The 12,536-nt window shown below is 36.3% G+C and overlaps 1 protein-coding gene across 4 annotated transcripts in view; it reads right to left on the bottom strand.

The window, feature by feature from the left end:
• The window catches only part of RELCH (RAB11 binding and LisH domain, coiled-coil and HEAT repeat containing), a 113,763-nt gene that overhangs the window by 79,866 nt on the left and 21,361 nt on the right, over positions 1-12,536 (bottom strand). For all 4 annotated transcript variants that reach the window (XM_070361926.1, XM_070361927.1, XM_070361928.1 and 1 more), the window contains exons 2-5: positions 7,787-7,876; positions 1,337-1,408; positions 1,170-1,225; positions 953-1,066 (exon numbers count right to left, since the gene is read on the bottom strand). In XM_070361926.1, the coding sequence (XP_070218027.1) occupies positions 953-1,066; positions 1,170-1,225; positions 1,337-1,408; positions 7,787-7,876 (332 nt within the window). The remainder of the gene's footprint in view (positions 1-952; positions 1,067-1,169; positions 1,226-1,336; positions 1,409-7,786; positions 7,877-12,536) is intronic.

Raw genomic sequence — 12,536 nt, 5'->3', positions numbered from 1 at the left:
GAATTTCTATATCCATGCTTATGAGGAAAATGAGCCTGCAATTTTCTTTGTTAGCCAGGTCTGTATCTGGTTTTGAAATCAGAATTATGCTGGTCTTATAGAATGAGTTATGAACAATTCCCTTCTCTTCAATTTCTAGAAGAGTTTGTGGAAAAGTGGTGTTACTTCTTCCTTAAATATCTGGTAGGTATCTACAGTGATATAACCTTGCTCATTTACTTTACTTCTTCCTTAAAAGTCTAGTAGATATCTATAGTGATATAACTTTGCTCATTCCAGATTCTGATAATTTGCTTCATGTCGCTTTTTCTTAATAAGTCAGGCTAGAGGTTTACCAATTTCATTAACCTCAAAAACCCAGTTTTTTGTTATTATTAATTTTTCTCTGTTGTTCTCTGTTGCCTATATCACTGATGCTATGCTAAGTCACTTCAGTCGTTTCCAACTCTGTGCGACCCCATAGACGGCAGCCCACCAGGCTCTCCAGTCCCTGGGATTCTCCAGGCAAGAACACTGGAGTGGGCTGCCCTTTCCTTCTCCAATGCATGAAAGTAAAAAGTGAAAGTGAAGTCGCTCAGTCGTGTCTGACTCAGCGACCCCATGGATTGCAGCCTAACAGGCTCCTCCGTCCATGGGATTTTCCAAGCAAGAGGTACTGGAGTGGGGTGCCATTGCCTTCTCCATATCACTGATATGTTCTCATTTTTAATATTTTCTTCCTTTTAATTTCTTTGGATTTCAGTTAGTTTTCTTTTTCTAATTTCTTAAAATAGAAACCAATCTTCATCAATTTGAAATGTTCTTTCTTTTCTATTCAGTATTTTGGTGTTATGGAATTTTACTGTATGTATACCTTTAAAAAAAATTAAAGCTAGATAAAAGAAATAAGTACATTATAAATTAGAAAGGAAACAAATTATTGTAAAAAAAAAATAAAAAAAGGAAACTGTACCTGATCATCATTTTCATCTGAAAACGTTATTGATGTCAGCTTGTAGTTATTCTTCAATAAAAATTCATTGACTAAGAAGTTTAGAGCTCTCTTTTCAAGAGGTTTGATTGGCTCCTAGAGACAGACAGAAGATGGAAACAGTACTGTAAGTCTTCTGCTTTCAATACTTGTGCTCCATTTCACATGGAAGATACTTTTAGATCTGTCATTCACCCACCTGAATTTCAGGACTTGATTTGTAATTTTTTCGTTCCTGTAAAGGAACTTCATGTTCTGGTGGAAGAAAATACAAATAATATTTTACTCTTTTACATTTTAAAATATCTCAGCTACTTCTACATTGTCAAAGTAGAAAAAGTCTCAAAAAAGTTGTATGTACACCACCTGCAGCCTTTGTCAGGTTGGCTCGGAGGGCCTGAATGGTCTCCTTGGCTTTCCGTAGTTCAAACTCCAGGACTGGACAGGGATTTGGAATAAACACACACAGGCATCCAACCAAGAAAAGGGAAACAAAAATAAAAAATAAAAAGCAAGGATGGGTATGGAAAAAAAATACAATTTGTATTGAAAACAGAAAGCATGCAATCTTTATGAAACTTGTGAACGCATGCAGCAGAGTTGATTTGCAAGCAAACTGGTGAATGTTTTCCATAGTTTTAGAATACAGGGGACTACTGATCACATGTTCTAGCTGTCTGACAAGGAATAGCTCTATTTAAAAATAAAATCTATGGCAGACTCTCATTTAGGCAAATAAAAACCTTGGGTGTTGTGCTTCACTCAGTCTAGGTAGGAAATGGAATGGAATGTTTCCAGGTGACATAATTTAGGGGAAAAGACAAAACTTAGATGAAGTTCAGCAAATACAGTTAAAGAAAATCTTAGGATTAAAAAAAAGTATTTATCTAGAATAATGTTTTAAATCAACATACAGAAACAGTGAATATATTCTTTCATTAAGATGTTGAAGAAGTATGTTTTAAGTATCTTACAAATGTGGGATGTCTATCAATTTTTCTATAAACAAGTATATATCTTCTGTAAACAAGCACAGATATGTTAAATACATATCTAAAAAAAGTTCCAAGGAATTTACTTTAGGTTTCATTTAAAGCCAAAGAATAGACATACGTTTGTTTTTTAAGTTACAATTAAAATCATTCTAAAGCAAATGATTGTGTGCAATTCTAATAAGAGTGTAGTTATCTAAGGATACTGAATAAAATTAAGTAGAATTTCAAAGTTTCTGACAACTCTTCAAATAGATATTTGTTCACATTAAGAGGTACTAATGAAACTTAAAGATTCCTCCTGTTACTGCAGACTCTAATACAATAAACATGAATATTGAGGAAACATTTTAATGAGCTTTTTGAAATGTTTCATCATCAACAAGATTTAACTATGTCTTTACTGGGAATTTTCTTTAAAATATATAAATACTGCTTTGAAGAAAAAAGTATTGGAGGGAAAAGTCATTTCTGTGAAGTAAAGCTCTGAGAAAATTAAGTGATCTTTGTCACAACTGGATATTAAAAAAATTATTATCTAAATAGTTCTGCATAAAGATGAGTAAATTTAAAACTTTAGAGATGCAACTTTTTCCTGATTGACTAATAAACAGAAAAAAGAAGATGGCAAATGAAATGCTATCAGAGACAACAAAGCTATAAAAATATATGGAAAAAATAGAATTCACTCAGTTTGCACATTTTCCTTAAAAACTTAAGATGTAACTGAATCACATCTAGTACATGAAGGCCAATTATTTTGATGCACAGAATTTCACCGCAGCAACATGAAAGCATAGTAAAAATCAGATGATGTGTATATGACTTTTTTTTTGTCGTCAGCAATGCTGATCTGCAAACCTTTCTGTGCAACAAAGTAGAAACATTTTCCCTAAAAATTACACTTCTGGAAGCTCTTAGAGTTTGTATTTAAAGTCAGACTGCACAGATTTGATGTGTAAGGTAAGTACAGAATAGATTTACTTTTCTTCTATTTCAAAACTCTAGGTTTTGATTTAAAAACACTTCACTATACCATAAGCAAAGTAAGTACACATATCATACTTTCAGTATCACTTACAATTTACTAAGACATATTACAGAACAATTGCAGATCAGAAATGCCCTGTACCAGAATGATAGAATATGAAAAAAAAAAAAACCAAACCAAAAATTGGTTAAAACACAAACTGTGGGGGAAAAAAAAACAACTCAATTCAACTGGTGAAAGTTTAGGTGACCAAGAGCAAAACAATGAATGATCAAGGCACAGAAAGCCAGAAAAACCCATGTCAGACGGCAAGAATTTATATTTTTATGCACATCTACACATACATTGCCAAATGCCATTAGAAGTTACCACTGCTTTTAAAGCTAGTGCTTATCAAAATGAACTCACTCTGCTGCATGTTTCTTAATATATAATACAGACTTTAAAAGACAAAGGCATATCTTTGAAGCTATAGCACATCTCTATAAAGGCACAGTATGATCAAATAATTGCAGTTATGTGAAAAGTTTTCCATGAAAGGTCTGAACAGATATATTTACACACATACGTATTTGTTACTTCTTTATTCAAAGATATTGGATTAAAACTCAAGACTTATTACTTTGTAAAGCAATATATTATACCAAACGACCTCCAAGTAGTTTTCAAACATTATAATTCTTCATAAGAATGTCTGAAGAAGTGAATGCTTTTAAAACACACTGTAGGCACCAGCTACCAGCCTGCTCACTGCACCGCCCCAGCCTCTACTAGCCCAATACTGCTGAATGCCATTTTAGTGGAGCTAAAGTAACAACTGCAAAGATATAGGTATACTGTAATACTGCATATTATAATCTTACCAAAATAATTAATGACTACGTCATTATCAGCCGTTCTAGATTGGCTGAAACAGTTATTTCTCAGTCAAGGTTGGCTAATACTGGTATTGTATCAGTGGTACTAGATGAGGTGCTTATGACTTGGGATATATGCCAGTGTGTATCATTACTATCTTAAAATATTTGTTAAGTCTTAGTTCTTTTGGCACAAAACTCAAAATAATGGTGCTCTATAAACATCTGTTCATTTAGAGATCTTTTCCTCATTAAAGGAACACCTGCATAGACTTATAACCAGATTTTTAAATTTAGGAAAATGATGATGAAAATCATCACATACATACATGTATATATCTCTCTCATACACACACACACATATACGTCAGATAAACAGTTTACTAATGGTTGGAGCAGACTCGCATTTGCATCATGGGGCAATGGACTCAAAGCCTGTGTTATCTATGAACTCCTTCTGCCCGAGACTGGTACAGGAACATCAAAAAGAGATTTTTGTTCTTTCTCAGTAAGGTTTACATGTGATCCAATGACAGATGACATGGTAATTATCTCTTCTCAATTACTGGCCTTTCAATTAGCTTCTAAGTTACTATCAATGGTTAGTAAAGAGACAAAAGTCTCTTTGGAAATGGGAATTGTGATTAATTTAAATTTTCAGCCACATATCACACACTTAATTCAACAACAGGCTATGGTACAAGAGCCCTAAGAGTCTAAAGGTTATTTTCTTGGAATAACATGTATTTTCTTCCTTTTCCCAGTGAAGATGAAAGACTGCATCCATTCATGCATTTATCCTGAAGGATCACTGACTCATAATATTGTGTTCGTTTCAGGTGTATAGCATAGTCATTCCATTTTTTGTAGCCTATATCTCATTATAGGTTATTACAAGATATTAGATATAAACTTTTGTGCTATGAAGTAAACCCTCGTTGCTGATCTATTTTACGTTTAGTAGTTCGTATCTGTTACTGCTATACTCCTAACCTGTCCCATCCCCCTCTCTCTCCCCGCTTTGCAGAACCACAGCTTTGTTTCCTATGTCTGTAAGTCTATTTGTGTTTTATACATAGATTCACTGGTATTACTGTTAGATTCCACATATAAATGATATCACATACTATTTGTCTTTCTCAAGACTGCATGTATTTATATATTAGCATTATATAGTAAGCAAAAATTATTTTATTTTCCCAAACTTAGAGAAAGAGTATAATCTTTAGATTAAAAATACAAGGTCAAAACTACCAACTATTTAAAATTTTCCTTCTTAGTTATGTTTGGTTATGATATTTTGCTTAGTTATAACATCTGGCTTTTACATCCATGTTTCCCCTAATTAAAAATACTAGCATACCTAATAACAAGAATAACGATGAACCTCTTAAATTTGACTTTAGGTTTTCAAATAAAAATTAGAGGAATGAAAATAATTACATGGTCTATGTCTGGGTTGAAGTTTTTTTCAAATACATAACCATCTGAACAATAATACAATATACAAAACTAAATATATTTGGTTCAGTTCAGTTCAGTTGTTCATTCGTGTCCGACTCTTTGCGACCCCATGAACCGAAGCACGCCAGGCCTCCCTTTCCATCACCAACTCCTGGAGTCCACGCAAACCCATGTCCATTGAGTCGATGAGGCCATCCAACCATCTCATCCTCTGTCGTCCCCTTCTCCTCCTGCCCTCAATCTTCCCCAGCATCAGGGTCTTTTCAAATGAGTCATTAGTTTCAAATAAACTAAAATATCATGTATTTAACACTTAATAAATAACATATAACATCCAACATTTACTATGTAATTAAATATAACATAATGCCACTTAACAAATGATGTAATTAGGAGGATAAGTCCTAAAATTATTGAAATAATTCCCATTTGATTTGCTAATTTTCAGATATTACTGATGTGATTTGCACTTTCGACACAGCTCTTTACTAACCATTGGCAGTAACTTAGAAGCTAATTGAAAGACCAGTAATTGAGAAGAGATAATTACCGTGTCATCTGTCAACTAACAATGCTTAGGACTAAATCATGACAATTGAGGCGGCAGTTGCACTGAGTCTTCCAGTGACTTCCCCCTTCAGCTGACACTGCTATTGTTCTCACTGCCGCATCCTCTCTGAGCCTCTGCTGAACTAAAAATGATTACATCATTTTCCCCCTTAACTCATGTAACACTCTTTGAGATTTTTAAACATTCAATAGCTCTTTTCTCAAGCAAGAAATGAAAAGCACATATTGGAATGTCATTTTACATAGGTCAAACTTAATCCTTCACTCTACGAGGTGGCATATGGTATGATCAGTCGTGGGCTCTGCTGCTGGGCTATCTACATTTGAGTCTTCACTCTGCCACTAAAGTCTTAAGACTCTCTGAGTGCCTCAGTTTCTTGGGCAGTGGAAGATGAGGATAATTCTATAACTTAATGCGTTAAGATACTTTTACAAAGTGTTCAGAAAAGAGCAAGTGCTCTATAAAAATTAGCGCTCAATAGCACTCATCTTTATTCATGATGACTAGAACAGGCAAATATATGGCAGGTTTTAACAACCTTGTTCCAGTAAAGGGAAAAAAATTCAACAGGGTTGATGAAGAGAGGGAGCCACAGTGTGGATGTTCCCTGACCCCAAAGGGCCCTCACAGGCTCCACTTGTCTCATGTGGCATCTTTCCTACACCAGGTGTGCCCACCACCCCAGCTCGGGAAAATGCCTAACTGAGGGTGGCTTCCCGTCTATCTCAGAGTCAACGTCCCATGAAAACCACAATTCCTATAAAGACATTCAGGAACTACTTCAATAACTAACAGTCACAGCCTGAAGCACCAGAAAGGTGCCAGTCCCTTGACATCTGAGGAGCCAGAGCTTCTATACTGGTAAATTCAGGGTGGACCCCCCAGAAGAATCCAACTGGCCTCCTCTGATGAGGGCAGAATACAGAGGGTACAAATTGGTCTTCTGAAGTCCCTACAGATCCAATGGCAATGCCAAAAAGGCAAAACTGGCGGGAGAGTGGAGAGGGGAAGGAGACTGGAATGAGGAACCAAGCAACTAAAAAGGATGCTGCTCTTCTTTTTGGAATGGGCAAAGTCCAGGAAGCCCTGAGTGGACCAAGTATTAACAACCTTTATTTTCAGGATCACAGGAAAGTCAAATGAAGTTTCTAGAGGGATGCAGTGGCGGCCACGGAGAATCCAAGGAATGAAGACAAAGTTTTGATCACCAATCAGCATGGAAGTATGTAAACCAATTTTTAACCATCAGCAGAGTTGCATTGGTATATACCATGTAAATGGAGAAGGCAATGGCACCCCACTCCAGTACTCTTGCCTAGAAAATCCCATTGATGGAGGAGCCTGGTGGGCTGCAGTCCATGGGGTCGCTACGAGTCAGACACGACTGAGTGACTTCACTTTCACTTTTCACTTTCATGCATTGGAGAAGGAAATGGCAACCCACTCCAGTGTTCTTGCCTGGAGAATCCCAGGGACGGGGGAGCCTGGTGGGCTGCCGTCTATGGGGTCGCACAGAGTCGGACACGACTGAAGCGACTTAGCAGTAGCAGCAGCATACCATGTAAATATTACTTAGCCCTGGTCTGGAGGATAAAAGGAAAGAGGAGAGCAAGGTCCAAATAACTTTGCACTAAAGCATGGCTGACTTACACCTGCTTTCCACCAGTTTTATAACTATGTGGCTGTAAACTGTTAGATGTGAGCAGAACTCAGCAGTCGCAGGCACACATAACCAAGAACTCAGAGCATCACTGGAAAGAGCGGATGGGGCTGCTGAACATTCAGGAATGCTCCCTGAAACCAATAAATTAGTAACATAACTTTGTATGATAACTATCTAATTCTATTCACATACTGAACTGTAGAAGAAAGAGAATTTTTCAAGTCATTTAATTATTTCTGGAATGTCAAAAACATCCAAATCTGTCTTTAGACTCTTACCTGCCACTCTCTCATCTGTTTCCCTGTTACCATCATCTGAATATCTTGCAAAGTCTAAAGAATCAAGGGTACTGATGCTCCCGGCTCGATCTGTAATAAATCAAAAACAGAAAAAAAAAAAAAAGAAGAATTAAACAGCTTTTTATTTAACTGCCAAAATAAGCACCTGGAAATCAATTAATTACCTATGATTTTTTTCTCCAGTTAATAAACTATGATTCTAAGGTGTAGGAATTCTATTACAACTATAACGTAAAAATGCTCATACTAAGTAAAGTACTTTGAGGTAACTCAAGTTTCCCTGCCCAGATCTCTAACTCCCGAACAAGACACACGCAGGGTATAATGCAAGCAGCCTAGCTAAGGAGAACAGAACTGCAAACAATTTGGATTTTATTCCAAGTCCAATGGAAAAACAACAGAAACACATACATTTTTAGAAACTGGCTGCTGTCAGCAAAGTGGTTTTCAGAGAGACCAGCTCAGAGGCTATTATGTAAATCAACTATACTCCATTAAAAATAAAAATTAAAAAAGAGAGGCTACTAGAGTCATGTAAGGGCTTCCCAGGTGGCATTAGTGGTAAAAAAGAACAACAACAACAACAAAAAACAAACCTGAGCCAATGCAAGAGACATAGAGACTTGGGTCTGATCCCTGGGTCAGGAATATCCCCTGAGGAAGCCATAGCAACCCACTCCAGTATTCTTGCCTGGAGAATCCCTCGGACAGAGGAACCTGTGGGCTGCAGTCCACAGGGTCGCAAAGAGTCGGACACGACTGAACTGACTTAGCCGCAGCATACATACAGAGGCGTGTAGGTGAGAGATGATCAGATCTGGCCTAGAATAGAGGTGCTAGAAATGTGAGAAGTGGGCAGATTTGGGTTATTTTTTGGTGTAAAACATGTCCTGGTATTGAATTGAATGTAGGTTTAAGTAAAAGAGAGAAAACAAGGTGATTCCTGAAGACTCCATTTACTGAATTTGTAATATGAGATGCAAAAGATGAACGCAGGGGCTTTAGGAGGTCTGTGCAGGGGTGGTAGAATGTTCTTAGCTTTAGGCAGATTTTTAAGTGTCTCTGAACAGAAAAATACACTGTAAAAATTCTCACTTGAAGGAAGAAATCAAAGCTGACACTTATTAAGGGAGATGTACCTAGCTAATGCAAAGAAGGGACAATAGGTCAACTCTTCATTAAGTCATGCTACTTACAGAGTGCCCACTGCTCTAAGGAACAGATTATCTGTTTAGAAAGCGCTATCTGGGCAAATAAATGCAGATGACAGAAATACAGATTTGAAATCACATATGGCCCCCCCCCTCCTTTTAAAACAATCAGTATATGCCAATAATTGAAATGGTTGGCTTTCAAATAGAGTTACGCTATTATCAATGTACCTCTTATCTTTAAACTCCTATTAAGGTGAACTGTGTACTCTTCTGAGAACACTGTGTTTGTATTCAGAGAAGCATTTAATTTCTCTGCACTTTAATTATATCTGATAAATAACAACTTACTATTAACTTATGTTGTAAGATGGTATAAACAAATAACAGGGAATCAAGTACACATCAAATCATTAGAGCATAATTTATTTAAGCATAAACCAGGAAATATCAAATAACAGTATTTACTATAGAAATCTCAAAAGTTCATATTAAAATAGGGTGAAATTAGGAATATTACTCAGCAATAAAAAAACTACATGACTGAATTTCAGTGCTTTATGATGAATGAGAGAATCTTTATACAGAATACACACTGTGTAATTTCCTTTACATGAAGTTTTGGAACAGACAGTAGTAATTTATGGTAGAAACAATCATTATAGTGGTTCTTGGAGCGGTGGTTGAAAGGACCAGGGGCTGAGTGACTGGGAAGAGGTGTGAGGGACCTTTCCGGGCTGACACGAGTGGACAGGAGGCTGGGTCATCACAAGCGCATTCATGTGTTGAAGCTCATCAAATAGCACACTTGAGACACATAGTTTACTGTCTTTAAACTTGCCTCACAGGAAAAAAAGGTGAATTCTAAACATTGAGCCCGAGTCAGTGATAGGCATGCTGAAATATTTAGAGGGAAGTATACCGGTGTTGAAAAGCTTCTCTGGTAGCTCAGTCGGTAAAGAATCTGCCTGCAGTGCAGGAAACCTGGGTTTGATTCCTAGGTCGGGAAGATCCACTGAAGAAGGAAATGGCAATCCACTCCAGTATTCTTGCCTGGAGAATCCCATGGACAGAGGGGCCTGGCAGGTGATAGCCAATGTGGTTGCAAGAGTTGGACACGACTCAGCAACTAAACCACCATCAATACTGATAATCTGCAACTTAATTTGGAATGTACAAAAAATAAGATGAACTTTCAGATGGGTAGAGGATCAGAGAGTTGTATAAATTGGAGATAAAGCAATCATAGTAAAAATTTAATTGCATAATCGAGGTGGTAGATAAAGCAATCACAGTAAAAATTTAATCACACAATCAAGGTGGTAGATATCAGCTGTAAAAATTCTTTCCCACCTTTCTTAAGTTTGGAAATTTTCAAAAAAAAATGTTGGAAAAAAACTGGATGTACAAAGGGGACCAGAAAAACTCACATTTAAGTCCAGGATCCACTGACTCCTAGAATTTAATAACTGAAGTTCTAATACTGGGAAATAGCTATGATTTCTTATTGTCTTAAATTACAAAATAAATAATTTTGTTTTACTTCTACTGTTTGAAATGGAACCAGAGTTAGACAATGTGTCACAAAAAGAAAGGAAATAAATTTCAAAATATAATGGATAAACTTCATAAGGCTTTTTACTTATACATCTTTTAAACAAGTAAAAGTACAAAATGATTGACTGGAATAGACCACTGACCTATGAATACATCTGCCTGGTAAATAACTAATATATATTATAAAATGGTGTCCTCAGATCATTATATGTATACTACCTCAAATTTCCTGTTGTTTTTTTTAATGACTTTTCTCCAATGATTTGTACCATACTGAAAATAAGAGCTCTTTCCTCCAATTATATAAATACACATACTATAAATAATTATAAAAATAGAGGTACATAGAAAAGTAGATAAACCATTCCAATCTTACTAAGATTGAAACATGATCAGAGATTATTAATTCCACCCCCCAATTTCTAGATATTCTTTTCTGAACTCTTTTCCCCTTGTGTAAGTACACATATACATTTCTGCAAAAACAGAATGGATACTAGCATCTTTGTAACTTGCTTTTTAAAAATGAAGATCATGTAGTGAGATTTTGCCATATTGATAAGGCGATGGATACACATTGCTTAGACCGCTTTCTAAATTAAGTAAGCACAGCAATCTGAGTTCCATCCACAGTATACAACAGCAGTTGTCAATGTCTGGTATTATTATTTTTCATCTCACCAATTTAACATATACTATAAGGTTGTCTTATTTAATTATGCATCTCTTTGATTCCTGGTGAACTTGAACATTCTTTTAAAGATATGATGGCTATCTACCTTTTTTGAGTGTATGTGTGCAAATTTTCTGTTCACTTTCTTTGACCATGTTAACTAGCATCCAGATTTTCCTGGTAAGTTGTTTTGCTATTACTGCCCTGATCAGAAGCTCCTCTTGAGGACTAGTCCCTCTGCTCACACTCAGAAGAATGTTTTAGCTCCTCACTAGCTCGTCTCATGTCTCCAACCTGTGTGTTAAAACATGTACACCCAGTAGGATAAATCTTTATCAACCAACATTCTGGTGGTGGTGTAGCAGACCTCACTGTTTTATTCCTGAGTTTCATGAATGGTGAAGTATGATGCTGGTTGTTGATTTCAGAAATATATATTTCTACATGTTAAGTATCTAATGTTAGTTTTCTAAGTATTTCTTTCTCTTTCTGGTATTTTCAGTCAGACATACAGGCCTACTAGGTTAGAGCCTATTTGATCATCATACATATTTCTCCACTAAACTATTTCTCCAGAAGTTTGTAATAGGAAAGAGTCTTTGGAGAAAGCAAATGCAGCTTAATTTCTGTCTTGGTATTATTATGACCATTGAAAAATATATTCTTTTTCTTTTTAGTTCCAAGCCAACAATTTTATATTCTCCAAGGAAAAAAACCTTTAATATCTTTTAAACTACAATAACATTAATGTCATAAAAGTAAAAGCAATCTCCCGATGTATTAAAATATATGCCATGTCAGAAAATAATTATGTATGGAAGAAAGTAATTTCAACTTTGATGGAGTTAACCTATAACAGTTTGTATATAAAATATACTTTGGAATTTAATACTAATAGGTGAGATTTATCAGTTTTTCCAGTAGTCATGTATGGATGTGAGAGTTAGACTATAAAGAAAGCTGAGCACCAAAGAATTGATGCTTTTGAACTGTGGTGCTGGAGAAGATTCTTGAGAGTCCCTTGGACAGCAAGGAGATCCAACCAGTCCATCCTAAAGGAAATCAGTCCTGAATATTCATTGGAAGGACTGATGCTGAAGCTGAAGCTCCAATATTTGGGCCACCTGATGAGAAGAACTGACTCATTGGAAAAGACCCTGATGCTGGAAAGATTGAGGGCAGGAGGAGAAAGGGACAACGGAGGACGAGATGGTTGGATGGCAACAGCGACTCGATGGACATGAGTTTGAACAAGCTCTGGGAGTTGGTGATGGACAGGGAAGCCTGGCATGTTGCAGTTCATGGGGTTGCAAAGAGTCAGAGACGACTGAGCGACTGAACTGAACTG

The sequence above is a fragment of the Bos mutus genome, chromosome 24 (genome assembly GCF_027580195.1).
Source record: "Bos mutus isolate GX-2022 chromosome 24, NWIPB_WYAK_1.1, whole genome shotgun sequence".
Lineage (NCBI taxonomy): Eukaryota > Metazoa > Chordata > Mammalia > Artiodactyla > Bovidae > Bos > Bos mutus.
Note: the sequence above shows the minus strand (reverse complement) of the source record. Positions and strands in the feature narration are given on the sequence as shown.